Source organism: Prinia subflava, chromosome 17, assembly GCF_021018805.1.
Source record: "Prinia subflava isolate CZ2003 ecotype Zambia chromosome 17, Cam_Psub_1.2, whole genome shotgun sequence".
Classification (NCBI taxonomy): Eukaryota; Metazoa; Chordata; class Aves; order Passeriformes; family Cisticolidae; genus Prinia; species Prinia subflava.
The window spans coordinates 870,955-890,140 of record NC_086263.1 but is presented as its reverse complement, the minus strand read 5'-3'; the positions used below and the strand labels follow the sequence as shown (position 1 = coordinate 890,140).

At 53.6% G+C, this 19,186-nt stretch overlaps 1 protein-coding gene across 8 annotated transcripts in view; it reads left to right on the top strand.

Annotated features, from left to right (window-relative positions):
- The window catches only part of LOC134559682 (ankyrin repeat and fibronectin type-III domain-containing protein 1-like), a 247,861-nt gene that overhangs the window by 161,162 nt on the left and 67,513 nt on the right, over positions 1-19,186 (top strand). For 5 of the 8 annotated variants that reach the window (XM_063414712.1, XM_063414710.1, XM_063414711.1 and 2 more), the window contains one exon: positions 11,411-11,451. In XM_063414712.1, the coding sequence (XP_063270782.1) occupies positions 11,411-11,451 (41 nt within the window). Of the gene's footprint in view, positions 1-10,049; positions 10,161-10,227; positions 10,401-11,410; positions 11,452-19,186 lie in introns of those variants that run through there. The other 3 variants (XM_063414714.1, XM_063414716.1, XM_063414715.1) reach the window with 3 other exon arrangements.

Genomic DNA, 19,186 nt, shown 5'->3' with positions numbered 1-19,186 from the left:
CTTCCCTCCTGTCTGGGTGAGAAATGGGTGGCCAGGATTGAACCAGTGCCTCTATCCCTCAGGAAAGGCTGTTCCAAGAGAAATGTGCAAAGCTCCAGGGGCTCTTTCTTCTTAAAGCCTCACCTGTAACCAAAATAGATAAAGTTCTTGTAAGTTTTTCTCTGCTCACATTGGTGATGCTCCCAAAAACCTGTGGCGTATTATCCTAGAATCACGGAGTGGTTTGGAATGGAAGGGACTCTTCTCAAAGGCACCTTAAATCCCACATCATTCCACCCCCTGCCATGGGCAGGGACACCTTCCATTATCTGAGGTTGCTCCAAGGCCCATCCAGCCTGGCACTTCCAGGGATGAGGCAGCCACAGCTTCGTATGAATTTCAGAGAGCTTGCTGCTCCAAAATGGGTTGATTGATATATTACAAGCCATATTGAAACAAACAAGCAAACAAACAAACACACAAACACACACACACTTCTAACTTGAGAGTAAAAGTGAATTTTTAGGCCTAGAGGAGTTACCTTGGGCCAGTGATGGTGGCAAAGAGGTGCTCAGAACAGACCTTTCAGTGTTACCCAGGTAGTGAAGTCGTTCCTGCTATGTCTAAGCAGTGGGTTTGCTCTGTATTGGTGGAGCTCAGGTGCTCTCTCCGAGTTACATCTCTTCCTGTCCTGACCAAACCATATTTTAGCTCCTGTTAGCTTGAGATAAAGCTGAGGCAGCACCCAAGGAGCATGTTGTAGCCTTGTGTAGCACCCAGCTTGCCCAGCCCCATCAGCTCCCCAGGGATGAGCAGTGCAGGAGGAACAGATTTCCCATGCACTGGGCTCGGTGCTGGGTGTTGAGGAGGAAAAGGAGGATGATGAAGAGGCCAGTTGTGAGGAGCATCCTTGTTTTGTGGCATGTCATTCTGCAAACAGCCCTGCCCTTCCTCCAGGACAAGGAACAGTAAAGATCATTTTGTGGTGGCAGCCTCATTCCTGGGAGTGGGGATTCACACTTACACTGATTGAATCAGATGCTGTGTGACCTTGGGGAGCCACTTTCAGGGCCAAAAGCATGAGAGAACTGCTCTCCAGTGGTGTTTTGAACTGGGGTGGATGTTGTTGTCCAGAGAAGCCATGACTGCCTCTGGATCCCTGGAAGTGTTCTAGGCCAGGTCAGACAGGGCTTGGAGCAACCTGGGGTAGTGGAAGGTGGCCCTGCAGGGAATGAAATGAGATGAGATTTAAGGTCACTTCCAACCCGTTCTAGCCCTGTAGGATTCTGTGCCTCGTGCGAGGGCCGGGTTGTGCTCATGTCCCTGCAGGCCTCTTGTGTGCTGTGATTGTTAATAACTTGTGGGTGGAGGAACAGCTGGGTCCCTGTGACCCCTGCTCTGTTTAGATCCTCCCCCAGGAGTGGTTTGATGACAGGGGCACTTCCTGAGGGTGCTGTGCTTTGTTGGTCCTCGTCCCACTCACTGAGATGAAGGCTTTGCTGCCTGCTCAGGGGTCTGTGGTGCCCAGGCTCCCCTGTGGGGCAGCAAACCCCAGGCAGTGGAGGTGGGACACCCCACTGTGGTCCACGCACATCTGGTGCCTTGTCTCTATCGCGGGGCTGAGGCTGCCGGAGGAGAGGGACATTCCCATGAACTTGGTTTTCCAGGCAGACCCAGTGCTGGGGGTGTATGAAGGCAGAGGGAGAGACAAGGGAGATGCAGAGCTCTGTCCAAGGAGAGGTGGGGTGGCTGGAAGGACAGCAGGGATGGGATGGGATGGGATGGGATGGGATGGGATGGGATGGGATGGGATGGGATGGGATGGGATGGGATGGGATGGGATGGGATGGGATGGGATGGGATGGGATGGGATGGGATGGGATGGGATGGGATGGGACCGGCAGCCTGGCTTCTGCAGTGGGGTAGGGGGAGGGTGGGGGTGTGGTGGCAGGCCTGCTCCCTGCCCAGGTACCCCTGGGGGTGGTCAGGGCCCTTGGACACCCCCTGACACAGTCTCCTGGACACTCTCATCCTTGTGCTGCCCACTGGTCCCCCTGTGTGCCTCAGGGAAAGGTCTTCCCCAGCCCGAGCTGCAGCCCTGGCTCCTCTTGGTCAGAGGCTGCAGCAACAGTGGAGCAACTACAGGGAGGGGATGGGAGGGGAGGGAAAGGGAGGAGAGGGGAAGGGAGGGAAGAGGAGAGCAGGGAGGGCACCTTCGTTTGCTCCCCACACTATAATTAGCTGGGCTGGCGGGCAGAGCTGCTGTCAGGCTGCTGACAGCCAGCCAGGCTGCGGGCACGCAGGGCTGTGTGTGAAGTGCATGCTGCAGGACAGGGTGTAATTAATCAGCTGCAGGCCCTGGGAACTGGGAGCTTGCTACTTGGATCCAGCTTCTTTTCCTGCCTTTTTAATTTTTTTAACCAGTGATGAAAGATAGAACTTTACCTATAAACCATTATAAACATGTAGGATCATGGAAGTGTCCAAGACCAGGCTGGATGCAATCTGGTCTAGTGGAAGGTGCCCCTGCCCATGGCAGGGCGTGGAATGGGATGAGCTTTAAGGTCTCTTCTCAACCAAACCACTCTGTGATTCTATGACCTGGTGTGCCCGAAGATTAAAAAATAACCATTTGTAAATACCAGGTAGCACATGAATGCAATTATGAGATCAGGCAGCTGGTATCCTCAAAATGAGGCAAAATAAAAAAACCCCACCAGGTTTTAGCAGGAACACAGGCCCGGCCACGCTCCCCTCCAGCGCGTGCTGTGCTCAGGGCTTCCCCCTATAAATAGCAGTCAGTTCAGCTCCATAGCTCAGCGCTGATCCTGCAAACACTTAAGCCCAGGCACAGCTCCTTCCCAATGTGCTCCAAGCTGCTGTAATAGTTTGCAGACTGTAATCATGAAAAAGAAGGAAGAATAAGGTGGAGAAGGGAGGGTGCACAGCCCACCGGCAGCACTGGCCATGGGTGACTGCAGCCCTGGGCCTGCGGCTCCCCCGGCACTCCCTGCACCCTCCCTGCCGCTCCAGAGGCTTGGATGGATGACAGCATGGAGCCAAGGTGCTCAGGCCCATGCGTGCATGTCACTCTGGGTGCTGTGGAGCTGGCAGGTTTACAAGCTCCCGTGGTTTTGCCAGCAATTTGACAAGTTCTTCCATCCGGAGGAGCAGCAAGTGCAGGGTCTGGCTGTGCCGGCCCCGGCAGGGCTCCGGGAGCTCCTTCCAGGGAGACTCCAGCACAGAGCTGTGCGTGCCTGCGTGGCTGTCTGTGCATGAATGAATTCCTACAGGCATGCTGCAGTACAATAGGAGTGGAGAAAACAAAGTTTCCTGGATGAGCTCTCAGTAAAGAAATGCTTTGAAGCTTGGGTCAGCCTTAGCGTGGTGTGAGCTGCGAGGGGTTTGTGGGTGAGCTCCCCTTGGCACAGGGAGCATGGTTGGGAAGAGGCTCAGCTGGGGAAAGCAGGACTGGGAAGATGCTGCAAGGGGTGGAAAGGCAAGGAGGGACTGCAAATTGGGGGTGCTGGCAGGTACTCATGGGCAGACTCACTTTTTCTCCCACAGGAAGGCAGGCTGGGATGGAGCTGGTCCTCCTTTCATGTCTGATGAGGAACCTCAAGTCACTGGGAGGGTCTGTGCTGCAGCCAGCCCTGTTGTGTGGGTATAATTGGGAGGGAGATGGTGGGGGCTGGAGTGTCCCTGGAGCCATGCTGGCATGGCTTGTGTTACCAGGGCCTGACTCCTTCCTCCTGCTCCAACACAGATCCCTGCTCCACTGTGCAGTGCACCTGTAGGGGTGAGCTCTGAGCTGGAGCAAAGGAAGAGGAAGCAGAATTAATGGTGGGAAATTTGATGCTGTTCTGGTTTGGCCTGGCCCTGAAGAGTGTACAGCCTTCTGGCAGGGCCAGGCTGAGCTGCAGAGACATGCTTTGGCATGAGGGACCAGTGATGGGCCTGCTGTCCCAGAGAGCCCATCCCATCACTGCTCTGGGGCTCAGGGAGAGGCTGGGTGAGATCACAGAATCATGGAATACCCTAAAATGGACCCACAGGGATTGGACTTAAGTTGGACCCAAGAGCTGGACCCAAGTCCAACCACTGTCCCTGCACAGACACCCCAACAGTCCCACCCTGTGCATCCCTGAGAGCAGTTCCAAAGGCTCCTGGAGCTCTGACAGCCTCGGGGCAATGACCATTACCTGGGGAACCTGGGCAGGGCCCAGCCACCCTCTAGTGGTCACCCCATTTTTCAAAGAACCAGGTTTATGTTTGTGTTTCAGACCCTAGAAAAACAGGAAGGCTTCCCCTTCTGGGTCCCAGCTATGAGGGTGGGTGAGCAACCACTGAGCCTCTGCTGAGCTGAGCTGCAGAAGGGTGGTGCCCACCTGCCCACAGAAGGACATCCTGGCATTGTGAGGGGCTGGGGTCCGGTTGGTGTCTGAGCAAGGCTGTGGCATCAGAGAGACATTGAAACACAGCCTTCATCCCTGGTGGCTCTGTGGTGTCTTGGGCAGGTGTCTGGAGGACACCAGGAGCTCCCCAGCTCCTGAGAGTGGATTTGCTGCTCTGCTGGGGGGCGGCTGCAGGGCCTTGGTTCTGTTCTCTGGATTACTTCAGTGTACCATGTGTGCAAAGCCATGTTTCCCTTCTCCTTCCCGTCTCAGTGATCCAAACACCCTTTTCTCTAGTTTCCAGCTTGTTTTTCACCTTCTATTGGACTCAAAGCCCAGCTTGGATGTGCATCACTGTCCCCTGTGCGTGCACAGGGTCAGGGCTGTTTGCAGGCAAGTGTGAGAGCTGGGTCAGGCTCTCGCTCTGAGCTGGCTGGGATGAGGTAGCTGTGGAAGAATGAACTTGCTGGAGCCATTGGCACCCTCCCCTGGCTGAGTTATGTCTGGGGATCACCATCCCCTCCTCAGATGCCTTGCAGTGGAGGCAGGAAGAGGCAGGATCACGATGGTAAGAGGCTGGGGCTGATGGCTCACACCCCTCCCTGTGGTCCCATGGGTGCTTTGGCCTTGCCAAAATATCACCCTACTGCAAAGACCCTTCTCTGATTCCCAGTGGGTTGTGTCCTGTTCCCTCCTTTCCCTGAGCCAGCCATTCTCATCTGGGCAGCACTGCCTGCCCCACCTGACCCTTCTGCTGCCACCAGGTTTGTTTTGCTGTGTCACCCACCCTTTATTAGACATCCCAGTTCTCCATGCCTTGTTATCCATACTTCAGCACACGGGCAGGATCTGCTCTCCATCCAGAATGGACTTTGGGAACATGGGCTGCCCCCAGCTTGGTGGCCTGGAGCTTCCTCCAGGCTGGGACCCACACCGAAGGCAGGAGTTACCTCTGTGATTTTCAGCTCAGCAATCCAGGCTGATGAACCAGGCTGGTTCATCCAGCCTGGAATTCAAGTTTTAGGATTTGAGGGGTTCCTCTGACCTCAATTGATGTTTTGGGGCTGCTTGGGGCTATATTTTCTCAGGGCCCTGGCAGTGTTGGGGGCAGGTGATGGCAGGCGGGATGGTTGCTGGAGTCCACAGAGGGGAGGCAGCATTCCCAGAGCCCTTTGGCTCCTCAGCCAGCCCTTGCCAGAGGGCTGGAGGGAGATGGGGTGCATGGAGAACCCAGCCTGCCTCTGCTCCAGCCCTTGCTTGGGGGGATGATGTGAGCTGGAGTGGGGGCTGCCATCTCCTTCCTCCTCCTCCCAAACAACCACTCACATCCCAGACTCTGAATTTTATTCCCCTTCTGACAGTCAGGCATCACCTCCTGATTACTCATAACTGCAGCATGTTGCAGATACAAGGAGCCTGAGGAATGGCTGTGCCTGGGAGCAGAACAACTAGGATCCAGGGTGACAGCTGGGATGGAGGGGACAGGCTGTGAAGCCATGGTCCCCAAACCCTACCCTGCCCTAGGGACCAAGCACCTCTTGTTCGTGCCCAAATCCCTCTGGAATCTGTCCAGCCCAGCTCCAAGTGCAGCTCAGGGACACGTAGGTCCCAGCAGGTGACAATGGCAGTGTGGCAGCACAGCCTGCAGCCAGCAATGGCTCGTGAGTTTGGTTTGCAGAATCCTCTTCTAGCTTGGAAAAATCACTCATGCCTCAGTTTTTCCTCTGGTTTGTTTGTGTGGGCATTGATTACGCTGGGATTTACTGAGCCAGATTTTATTGGAATGACTTAGAAAGCTGCCACCTGTGAGCAGCCACCGGTCTTTGTGGATTATTTTGGTGTATTTGCTAAATAATTGCATGAGGCTTCTTCAGCCTTGCTAATAACTTTGTTCTCCCAGGGACACTGCCTAGAAAAAAAGATGAGCCAAGATTATGCTTGGCAACATTTACAAGAGGAAAAAGTACAACAGGATTAATGTCTGCTGGCAGGAGGAAATAAATAAAACAATACCTCTGTCTTAGCCCCTCTGTGGACATCCTTGTTTCCAACCCCAGGTCTGTTATCTCCCCAGCATGGCTGAATTTTGGAATTCAGCACACTCCTTTAAATCACTCGTCATTTCTGTCTGCAGCATGTTGTGCTAATTCTGACTAGGGACCAGCAAGGCTGGTCTGGAGATGAGCTGGCCTAGGGAATCTGGGTTGCTATCTTACCTTGTGTAACTCACAAAATTTTTTAGTTAGTGCCTGAAAAGTGAAATTAAACTAACAAATTCAAGCACTCCTGTTGGCCTAGATTCATAGAATCAAGGAGTGGTTTGGGCTGGAAAGGACTTTCAAACTGATCCTGTCGCACCCCTTGCCATGGGCACCTACCACTCTCCCTGGTTTCTCCAAGCCCTGTCCAGCCTTGCCTTGGAGACTTCCAGGGATGGGGCATTCATCATCTAGGACACGCCCTTGTGTCCCACCTTCTTCTCCTGGCCCTGCTGGTGCACTGTAGGGATGGAGCACATATCCTGGGGAGTTTGGGTGGCTGCCCTGCCCAATGCTGTGTGCCAGGGCATCAGGGGCTGCTCCTGCCCCTGCAGGTGCCTCTGTGCTGCCCATGCCCACAGGCCCTTGCCTCGGTGTCTCAGGAGGAAAGGGTGGAGATGGGTGCAAGCCTCGCTTGAGGTGTTTGTTTTAGAAAGACAAGCTGATAAAAATTATTTCATTAAGGGACTTAAACTGTGCTTCCTCAGCCCTGAGTCATCAGAGAAGTGAGCAAGCGAAGAGCAGCAGTGGGTCCTGCCGGAGGGTGACTCACATTGCGGCGGGGGCTCACGGGGACTCAGAATTGGGTGATGCTCCTCTCCCTCTGTCTCAGGGTGGCTGGGGGCTCCCAGCACCCTGAGCTGCAGCAGGAGGTAACTGGGAGCCTGTGAGGCTCCCAGATTGATTTGGGAGCTGGGCCACACTGTAGTTGCACCTCTCTGCCATCCCCAGCTCTGCCTTGATGCACAGGAGCCACAAGCAGTCACTCCTCCAGAAGCCTGGAGACCATCCAGGAGCAAAGCATTCACACAGGCTGGCGTTTGAGCTTTTATTTTTTGTTTGCATTGATAGAAGCCTGCAGATCCCCTCTCAGTCCAGGAGGAATTGATCTTTCCTCCCAGAAGGCACAGGAAAACACCAGGTCACCTTTTGCACCTCTGCCTCTTTCAGTTCCCAGGCTTCAGGCACAGGCAGGAAAAGAAAAGCCAGTCCCAGCTGCCAGTAAGGACCTGTCCCCTGTACACTGGTTTGTTCAGTGAGTGCTGTAAAACCTACTCTATCCCTCCCACTTGGAGGTGTTGAAACTGTTCAAGCCCAGTGTCAGGACATTTTTCCTAAGATCCAGTGTGTGTGTTCCCTTTGCCTGACCTTGCTTCCTTACATCCCACCCTTCCTTTGGCCACTTTTCCCTTATCTTCCTCTCCTGTGGATGTGTCTGAGGCTGCGATACCCAGTGGGACCGAGGTGGCACGGGTGTCCCTTTGTATGTGACACTGCAGCAGGTAGTGTCCTGCCCACAGCCTCCCTGCCGATTCCCTGCCCTACCCCTCATTAACCTCTTCAAGCCATCACTGATGCCCCCCATGGGGAGGATCTTCCCAGGCTGGGCTCCGAGCTCTCTCAGTGCTCCGGTTCCTACCAGGAGGTTGTGATGTCCTTGCCCTTGGAAAGGCCTCCAGCAAACTCTGCTCCATTCCCTGGTGATTATTGTGCTTTCCTGGACGCCCTCCCAGAGCCCTCTGGAACCATGGCCATCTTGGTTTTGTGCTTGCTTAGGGGAGAGAAATGCAGCATGGTCGGATTGACCTGTGCAACTCCATCTGCCTGCTGGGCATCGTCCTATTCTCTTCTGGAAAGACAGTAAGGAGGCAAAGGGCTGTGGACGGGCAATATGGGGAAACTGAGGCACAAAGTGGGAAGAAATGGCTCAGGCTTTGGGGTGGTGGTACAGTCAGGAGCTGATTCAAAGCTCCTGGTCTTGCTCCAGGCCAAATTCCTTGGACATGTTGCTGAAATTCTGCTTTTTCTCCTTATTTGCTATTTTCTTCATGAGATTTAAAATTAGAAATTGTGGCTCATCATCGCTGTAATCACTGCCCAGTTTATTGTTGGGGTTTCTTTTTATCTCTCTGTAAAGTTAGTTCCTCATTGTTTTATCCCCGATACCTAAAATCTTAGTTTTCCACTGGCTACGGTGTTGATGGGAGCTTTTCCCTCAGCTGTGGCTGGGTGGAGGGTCTGGCTATGTGAGGTTTTCCAGATGTTGTTTCAATAGCATTGAGAACTCGGTTTGAGGGTGATTTCTCGTTAAATATCAGCAGTTCTCCGTGATCCCCACTAGCACAGAGAACAGACAGAACTGAACTTGTCGTGGCTGATGAGCTTTGTTGAAACTGATCCACAGTTTGGGAAGTACCACTTTGGGTTTTGGATGCAAGTTTAAGGAAGTAAGGAAATATCATACGGGAATGCTGTGCTGGAAGGAGTGGAGTTGTTCCTGGATGTGCTGTGGGTTTGCAGGACAGCTCAGGTCCCATCACTCACCCTGAGCAGTTACTGCTGTGCTCATTTTTCTGCTGCCTTGGGAGTGCATGGAGTGTTTTGGGAGAGTTTGGGAGAGATCCTGGAGATCTCTCAGCCCAATCCCCTGCTCAGTGCAGGATCACCTACCCTGGATTATCCTGGACACCCAGAACCATGTCCAGGGGGTCCTCGGTGTCTCCAAGGATGGAGACTCCACCACTTATCTGGGGAGGTTGTACCAGTGTTGGATCAGCCCCGTTTGGTGTCTGGCCATTGATTTGTGGGGCTTTGCTGCGGCTTCTTGCTGCTGTGGGGTCAGAGGAGCAGCAGGGACAGCCAGGGGCTGTCCCCATCTCCACCCAGTGGGGCTGCTCAGGGCTCCTGCGTGTTGACAATGGGCACCAGGGCAGGTGACATCTTAGAACCACAAAATCACCTGGGTTGGAAAGGACCCACAGGGATCATCCAGTCCAACTGCTGCCCTGCACAGACACCCCAACAATCCCACCCTGTGCATCCCTGAGAGCATTGTCCAAATGCTCCTGGAGCTCTGGCAGCCTTGGGGCACTGACCATTCCCTGGGGAGCCTGGGCAGGGCCTCAGCACCCTCTGGGGGAAGAACCTGTTCCTGAGATCCAACCTAAACCTCCCCTAACAGCTCCAGGCATTCCCAATGAGCTTCTCACCCTAAAGGGAAGCTGCTCCTCATGTGCTCCTAGCTCTACCCCCAGACCTCTGTGTGCCCTGGGCTGAGCATGAGGATGTCACAAATGCAGACTGATGTCCCCTGTGCTGTGGGGTGGCTGCAGCATCCCCAATGTGCTGGTGACCAGCCACCATCTCTGTGCCATGGAGAGGGTCAGTCGCCACACAGCCACATCCCCATCTTGCTGGCTTGGCCAGAGCTCCCTTTTGGTTATGTTTTGGTGACAGTGGATCTCTGCCTTCTTGAAAGCTGGGGTCTCCTCTCCCTGCTGGCTTTGGTGGGAGCTCTCTTGGGGTTTGGCTGGCAAGGGGAAGCTTTGGGATCGCTCTTGCGGGCCTGATTAGCATTCGGCCCCACTGCTCCCGCTGTTTCGAGTTGGAGCTCGCCATTGCCTGGCAACCACAGAGCAAAACTACAACAGCCGCTCCCGCGAGCCTGCACGCACCGGCACACCGGGACACGGAGCGTGGGGACACCCCTGCCCACTGCCCCACCGGGCACGGCCCTTGGACACACAAGGTACACAGACAAGCACCATCCCAGCACCAGGGCAAGGAGAAGGAGAAGGAGAAGGAGAAGGAGAAGGAGAAGGAGAAGGAGAAGGAGAAGGAGAAGGAGAAGGAGAAGGAGAAGGAGAAGGAGAAGGAGAAGGAGAAGGAGAAGGAGAAGGAGAAGGAGAAGGAGAAGGAGAAGGAGAAGGAGAAGGAGAAGGAGAAAGGAGGACGAGGAGGAGGAGGAGGAGGAGGAGGAGAAGAAGGAGTAGGAGGAGGAGGAGGGGGGGGAGGGGGAGGAGGAGTGGGCTGTGGCGGGGCAACAGCTTTGGTGACACCCAGGTCTGGTGGGTCTGTGTCTGTCTGTGCCGGTGCCGCCTGCCATGAGCATCCCACTGTGCTGGGCACAGCCTGCCCTGCACATCCCTTGGTGCAGGCACCATTCTGTACGCAGGGAGCTTGTGCCATGAATTGGGGCCTCGGAGCTGGTCTGGGGGTCTGCAAGGTGTGTTGGGGGAGAGACTGGGATGTGTGTGGGGTACATGACCCCATCCTCAGAGTGTGAGGAGCTGCACACATGCGCTCTGTGTGTGCCATGCACACACCTGGCCGTGCACCCCAGTGCCCATCCCCCCCAGGGGCCCCATGGGGAGGCTTGGCCTCACTGGGGTCTCACAGGGGACCATGGCACACCCATCTGTGGTGCTCTCAGACTTCTACTCCATCATGCTGGGGGTGTAGTTGAAGGGACAGGAACCAGAGCGAGCATCGTGGCTGTCTCTGCTTCCCAGTTTTATGTGTGCTTGGGGCCTCATATGGCTTTCTTGGCAGAAGAACTTTGTTGTCCTGCTCCTGGCAGAAACTGTGGGCCTGTGGCTCAGCCCCTGACCTGCCAGAGGGTCTGTGCAGTGGTGGTGGCTCAGTCCCTCGACCAAACCCTGCATTTTGTCCTCTTTCCAGCTGGGCAGACATGAAAGGACTTGAGTCCCCTCCTGACATAAGGTGCCACACTTCTGCAGGAGACACAGACACACCTGTGTACACTGAGTTCAGATCTCTCACCTCCAGTTTAACTCTGTATTTTTACATCTTTGGCTGCTGTAGGCTCTGCCTATGGCTGGAGGTCCAAGCTGTCCTGTCCAGCCAGCGCACTAAGACCCATTGGGCAGGAAAATAACAGACATATGCCTTTCAGTGCTTCCCCACACATCCTCATCAGTGATGCTTGCTTGGCAAAGGGTTAAAAAAATAAATACATCTATCTTTTGTATCTTGCAGAGCCTGGGGTCGGCAGACAAAAAGGACTTTTACCAGCCAAAGTAAGTGCCAGTAACAGGGGTGAGTAATTGCATGGAAATTCCCGGCTGGTCCATATTACCCAGCAGCTCCATGGCTTGCTAAGATTAGACATTTCGGTGTACAAGAATAGCTGCTGCAATTACACAAGTGAGGATAACAGTGGAAGAGCTGTCAGTCATGCAGGCTTCGGGGCATATGCAAATCCTTCCATCAGGTCAGAAGGAACCATGACAGCTTGACTGAGCCTGGGGAGCAGAGCCGGGAGAGGGGGGTGCATGGGTGACCTTTTCCACCTCTGGCTTCCTCTGCTCCTGGTTTGCACAGCTGAGCTGCCTTTGAGAATGGAAGGGTTTCGTTGTGTGTCACACCGGGCTGGTTTTGGAGCGTGTGTCCCACAGCTGCGCAGTGACGCTGGTGCCCGTTGTCTTCCACCCAGTTTGCTCAGTGCAGCACTGTGAGCTGCAGGGGAAGAGGAGGGCAAGGGGTTTTGTTAGAGCTATGGACATGAGAAAGTTACTGCAAACCACTCCACCAACACAAGCAGTTGTTACTTGGTGTGTGGATCAGGTAACAGAACCTTCCCACAGCATGGCACTTTCCAGGTAAGAGGGTTGTGCTTGCTGAAAGGACAGGTTTGTTCCCATCGTCATTTGGATAATGGCAAACTCTGTTAAATGCCCTGCTGAGAGGTTGGGTTCTGGCCTGGCACTGAATTATGTGTTGTGCTGCTGAGCATGTTGCCTGTGGGACCTTGAGTTGCTCCTGCTTTGCTTGGGAAAGTGAAGGTCTTCAGGTCATCATCTTTTTTCTGAAAAAACAAACAAACAAACAAAAAACCCCAAAACCAACCAAAAAATATAATTGGATTCAAAGTTGTGTGACAGTGCTCTGATGGGCAAGATTGTCAGGAAAGCATGGCTTTAGAAAATTCAGAAGGAATTGGGTTGAGGATATTTCTCCTCCAAAGCTCACTGTCCTTCTGCTCTTGCTCACTCTTTGCTACTTCCCTGAGCATTCCTGCAGCGCTACATCCCAGAAGTGCAAGCAGCGTGGCAGCATCCTTGGTCTGAGTTAGGCTTGGCCTCAGAGGGAGCATGTCCAGGGGTGACAGGCTGTGCCAGGGAATGCTGTACGGATGTGCCTGCTCGCTGTCTGTGGTGGGAGAGCAAGTGTGGGGTGTATGTATGTTCTTCAGTTATCTGCCGATTCTCTCTATGCCACCAAGAGTTTTTAAAACGTGATGCTGGTTTCTAGACCCGTACTGAAAGTCTGATTTGAGGGAGCTCCTCTGCCTGTTCACCCCAAGACAGTGTGGCTCATCAGCCTTTCAAGACCTCAGGCAGATAAAGACTTCTGGAAATACAGAATATCTGTTTAATCCCGCATGGCTTTCTTGGAGATCAGAGGAATATCACAGGAGGTTAAGGAGTCAGTGTGGATGCCACAACAACATGAACACACCTTTGGCAAAGAGCTCATGGCCGTGGTTTTGTGACCTCTCCCAACAGCTGTCCAAGATTTTGGTGCTCCTGAGTGTAGTGCTGTGTTTGTTAGGAGCCTGTTTTGACAAGGAGGTTTAGAACAGATTGAAACATCTCCCATGTCTCTGTCCCAGCTGAAGCTTTGGGGAGGCTTGAAGTAGGAGATTTGGAGGAAATGTGTAAAGAGTTCTTACTGTTCAGATTTCCTGTCGTTTCCTGTGGTTTTGGTGGTTGGTAGCAACAATTAGTGGTGCTGCATTTATAACTCATCTCCTCTGAGAAATGTTCCTCTACCTTGAATGGGAGAACATGAGCTTCCCATCTTGCTGAAGATGTGGAGCTGCTGGGTCAGAGTGGGGGGTGCTGGTGCAGGAGCTCTTGTAGATACAGGATGTTTTATGGGTGTTTGTTTCTCTGTGCCACAAGGCCATGGGACCTCCATGGTTTGGCCCCCAGCAGCTGTGACTTGGCTGGTCATAACACTGTGACTTTGGTTAATGCCCAGCCCATTTACACTCCTCAGGGGCTGTTCTGGGGTGGTGATGAGTAAGTTTGTGGCTGTGATGTGGCCTGGTAGCACTGCCCCCATCCCATCTGGCTCTTTGATCCACCAGCTGGATGCCACGCTGTGTCTGTTGGAACCCGTCTGCAAGGCTGGACCAGGTGCTCTCTGTGGAGCCCTTCACTTTCTGACAGGGCTGGAGCTAGTCTTCCTCAGCAGAGAAAGGTTGCTGGAAAATGCCAGAGGTCAGGTGGCCCTGCCAAGGACTTGAGACAGCTCAGCTCTTCTGCAGCAGCTCCACAGCCCAGATTCACAGTTCCCCGAGCCCTGGGCAAGGCGGTGGCAAGCAGCCAGAGCATGGGAAGCAGCTGGTTCCCAGAGCTGAGCCCAGCTGTAGTGGTTCCTGGACACATCTGTGCAATGAGGCTGGTGAGCTGAGAGAAGTCTGGCAGTGTGTAGCTGGTTCTGCAGCTCTCATGTGCCAGAGCAAACTTGACTGTGCTTCTGCTTTTCCTTTTCTGGCTTCTGAGGCATTGCTTAGCTGCCATCAAAGCCCTGAGCTGTGGGAGCAGGGTCGGAGCCACCCTGCTCTTGTGTCAGGCTTTGGGGCTCTCCCACAGCAGGTGTTGGTCCTGAAAGCAGAAAAAAGAGACATGCATGCCAGAAATCTCAGCAGGGAGTTTTGTCACTGCTTGTCCTGGGAGTGACTCCTGCTCTGTCCCTGCCAGAAAGATGTTCAGCTTTCTCTAATCAGGTGCCCTCCTCCTCAATGGACATCATATATTCCATCTGCTGAATTTCCTTGAGTCTCTCAGAGTGACTCCTTCCCTTCCTTTGTTGCCTCTTCCCTTCAGAAATGGAAATGCTGTCCTCACCCCACAGTTCCCGTCAGTCTGTCTCAGCCATCAGGCGGGTGTTTCCTAAGCTCCTGTAATATCCCAGTGCTGATCAAGGGCATGGGGATGTGCCTACCCATCAGCCTCTGATGGCCCTTCCCCTCCTCCCAGTCCATCCATGAGGTACAGATCTCTCACTGGGTTGCCCCCAGATGCAGTGGAAAGCACGCAGGGAGGTGTGTGGGTCTCAGCTGTAGGATGTCAGAGAGGCCCAGAATGGAGCAACTGGAACTGAAATGCTGCTGCTGCCTGCCCTGGGAGACACCATCCTCCTTGCAAGGGCTTCAGTGATGGTGCTTATGGATATTCCTGCAAGAGCTGGCCATGTCAGGAGCTGGGTGTCCTGGTTTTTAGTCTTGGAGGTAATGTTCTCTCTTCCCATTTAAATGGAAGTACGCAGTCTGAGGTGAGAACACTGAAGCATTAATCTTAAGAAAAGTTACATAAGCTGAGAACTGAAAGGGGTAGAGACCAGCCAAGGAAGGACCAGCACAGGCACATAAAGAGCTCCTGTAGCTGAAATACCTGAGAGAGGAACCTGGCCTGTTGGGAATGGCCACAAGTCCAGCTGTTATATCTGCACAGGTATCCTCACCTGCACTGACTGCTCCAGCCGTCCCGCATGAACAGGTACAGGTGCCTTCCTGTGTTTCCAAAACAGTGTGTTCAGATGTCAGGATGGTTTATCCTGACCTGGCTGCAGCTCTGCTCTGTCTCGGATCTGACCAGAGTTTGTAGGGATCAGGGAAGAAACAAGAGATGGTATCAGTCCAGCCCCCAAGGTCCTTACTCCTTTGTCACCCCACTTCTGGAAGGTGCTGATATATCTGTAATGCTGTCAGAATAACCAGGCTTCCAGAGGTACTTCCAAATTTCTAACACAGGACCCTGACTTCTCTGTCAAGGCAGCCAGGAGCCACTGGCTGAGGACCCAGGGGCAAGGACACCATGCTCAGAGACAGGAATAGGCTTTCCTGAGGCAAGAGGTAATAACTCTCCTGACAGGGCTGGGTGGAAGTGTCTTGACAGGAACTGAGGTTGTCCAGTGTGTTTGCTAATTACCCCTGGCGCATATTTGCTCTTCAATGTCAGGAACTCATTTTCTTTAAAGCAGAAAGAAATGCTGGTAGTAATGACACTCAGAAACTCCTTAGCAAATGCAGGCTGAAATACCTGGGCTAAACAGAGTGTCACTGCCCTGCAGTGGTAGCTGTCCTCATCCCCCCTGTTCCCTCCGGTGCCGAGGGCGATGCTCAGCTGTCAGGGAGCCGTCCCTGGGGAGCAGGGAATGTCTGCTAGGCACTCGGAGGTGTCAGGAGAGCCGCAGCTGTAGAGACACAAAATGCTCTCCATGGACCCGCTCCTCCCAGCCCTTGGGACAGCGTGGATGTATGGACGAGAGAGACCGGCTGTCTCAGAGCCCGTCCTGCAGCAGCAGGAACACACAGCCCTTCCAGGCAGGCACCTCGTGGCTCTGTCTCCATCTCCGATTAAAGGCTGCCCCCGCCCTCTGTCCTCCAGCCTCAGATGTGCAAACACGGGAGGAACCTTTGGAACCACCTCCCAGAAAGCAGCAGCTCCTGTTTGTTTTGCCTCAAAGTCATTACACGGAGCTGTCTCTGCAGCAAATTCTTTGTCACCTGGCCCTTACAGCAGAACATTTAATCTCCCAGACTCCAATCTTGCCATGCCAGCACTTAGATGAAAGTGTTTCCTTGCTGAATCATTATCTCGTAAAACGTTGGTGGTTTTAAGGCTCTAGAAATCAGTATTTACATTTTGGAAGCGTTAGGGTCTATCGTAATAAGTGCGATGTGTTCCTAAGCCAGGTTTTCATTTCAGTACCTCCTTCCCTCAGACATTAGTGCTGTAGTAATGATGATAATTGCACAGATATAGGCTGTGTGTGATGACTTCTGTGGTGGCTGAGCTGGGAGCTCAGGTTCCAAGTGCTGAGCAGAGGGAGTAGGACACACATGAGAAGTGGGGAGGAAGAGATGGTGCCAGTGACACCAGGGAGCTGTGGAGTAGAAGCAATGCCAAGACCACCTCTCCGTAAAAGATACTCATTGGGATACACAGTGATGCAAGAAACTGTCCCAAAACCATCTACACAAGTCTGGAGAATGCTCACAGCTTTGGTTGTTCGAAAGGATGAAGCACCATCACCAACATCTCTGGATGGCAGAGCCCTGGAGGGTGGAAGAGAAGTGCTGGGGTCTGTGGGGTGGGTGCTCTTCAGGCAGGTGCAGACTGGAAGTTGAAGGGGAGTGTAGCCCTCCAGAAAGGATCACAAACAGTCTCCTCACTTCCAACCCCAAATCCTGGCCAAGGCAGATACCTGGAGAGTCAAGGAGTGATCTCCTTTACAGACAACATAATTAAAGAAGATTCTGGTGCTGGTTGCGGTATCCTAGCAGTGGGACTGAGCCATTGAAACTGTACAGCATATTTATACCATATTTCCCCTGGAGTTTGGCCAGTGGATTCAGTCTGACCTCCAGGCAGGTGGAGGGGCTCTATTACTTTGGAGTGCAGAGAGAGGAAGGGAATCCTGGAAAGGCACACTGGAGAAATTCAACAAATGCCAGTCTGGGAATGGAAAGCAGATCTGACCCTAGGCAGCCTGGGAGCAGGGAATTAGGAGAAGCAGGAATGAGCAGTGGGAAGCAGCAGGGAGCTGGAGATTAGCAGAAGTGGGAATGAACTGGGGGCCATCTCATGGCATGGTAGAGGCATGCTCTGGACCTTTGCAGTTGGTGCAAGAGTTCAGCTGATCTCCTGCCAGTTCACAACAGCCAGGTCCAGGCTGTTCCCCTGGGCTTTTGAGGGAGTGGGACAGGGCCCCGGGGAGGAGCGGTGCTGGCAGGGATCTGACAGGAGCTCAGGCGTGGAGCAGCCATCACCCTGCTGGTTTGCACTGTGGCCTCTGGGCTCCCTGCCCAGGCTAACAGTGCTGTTTGCTCGGGAAGCTGGAAGCTGGTACCCATTTGGAGGTGGGGATGGGAGCAGGGCCCCCTGTGAGAGGCCTGGCTATCCTGCTCTTTTCGCCTCCCTGCAGCAGCCTGGGAGGGCAGCACTGCATTATGTGCCTGGGGGGTCCTGCTGAAGGCCATGGTTCTGGGGAAGTCTGGATGAACACTGCTCTTAGTAATTTTCTTTTTTATTGCTCCTTGGGTGAGTGCCCATCCTGGGCTCCTGTGCCCACTGAGCCTGGAGGATCATGGTGGGATGCTGTGCACACAGAATGGGTCCAGAGGACCCACAAAGATGCTTCCAGGGCTGGGCCCTCTGCTCTGGAGACTGGCTGGAGATCTGGGGGTGTTCAGCCTAGAGAAGAGAAGGCTTCAGTGGCACCTCATTTCAGCCTTCCAGTACATAAAGGAGCTTAATAAAGAGAGGGAGAGTAACTTTTTTACATGGACAGATAGTGATAGGACAAAGTGGAATGGTTTTAAAGTAAAAGATAAGAGATTACAATTTGGTATTGGGGAGAAATTCTTCCCTGTGAGAGTGGGCAGACCCTGGCACAGGGTGCCCAGAGCAGCTGTGGCTGCTCCTGGATCCCTGGAAGTGTCCAAGGCCAGGCTGGGCAGGGCTCCGAGCAACCTGGGATAGCGGGAGGTGTCCCTGCCCATGGCAGAGCATTGGAACGAGATAGGCTCTAAGGTCTCTTCCAACCCAAGCTATTCTGGATCAGCAGGAGGAGTTGTTGGGGCTGACTGAACTCATTTTGCCTTGCAATGGGTGCACAGGCCATAGGACAACTGGACCAACCCTAGGCCCCATGCCTGCTCTTCCCTGGGAATGGCCCTCCTGTACCTGGTGTAAAATAAGGTTTTGGGTTTCGTTGTTTCTCTGCAGTTTTTAATGTGTTGAGTGAGGTTGCAGTGTAGGCTCTTACAGTGCCAGTTGACAGAAACTTGCAGGACATTTTTCCCTGATCCCCCAGCCCCTTTCTTTACACCAAAGCAGGGTTGGATTTTGCCTCCCTGTAATTTCAATTCCATTCCAATTAAAAACCTGCCTGAGCCTGATTCCCTGTCTCCAGCGCTGCTGCGCAAGGATTTGAAGTCTTTCTGTCCTGCTTCCTGTTGTCCCAGCTGAAGGTGTGTGTTCCCCTGCACTGTGCACTTCCCATAGCACTGGGGAGATTCTGTCCCCATAAAATACCAGCAGGGATTGGGGCTCAGCCCCTGTCCCCCTGCAGTGCCCCTGGGCAGCACAAGACTCCCTGCTCACTATGGGGTGCCTCTCCTTGCTGCTTTTTCCAGAAGGAGGAAGCAGAGTGGGAACAGCCTCTCCGTGCCTGGGTGCTGGGACTCCCCAGGCCACTGGTGGGGACATTGGGGTGGTATCTGCCTGCCCTGATACTCTGAACCCAGGGCTGCCTTCCCTTCTGGTGCTGGGAGGGCGATGCTGCAGGCTCAGCACTCAGGCTGGCACAGGAGCCACTGAAGCAGCAGCTGCAGCCCTGCCACGACTGCAGTGCCTGGCATTAATCATGGAAAGGGAATTGAGGGTAGGAAGATGGGCATTTTTTAACAAATAACCAAGCCTTCATTCTCCCCTAAGCAAGAGAGCAAAATGTTTGCTGCAATGAGTCAACACAGAGATGCTTTAGCCATGGGAGGTACCGCTCCCACCCACAGCAGCCATCGGTCCCAAAGACAGCCAGGTACAAAAGGAAGAAATGGGGAGAGGTGTTTCCTGAGGTGCTCAGCCAGCAATCCCTGCTGGGCTTTCTCAGGAATCCTTTCTCTCATGCTTTGCTTCTGGCACATGACCTGATGGGGTCTCCTCAGAGGTAGCTGGACTTGTAGCTCAGAAATTCTGCTTTGAGGAGCTCAGTGCCACCCCAGCTCCTCATTGCTTC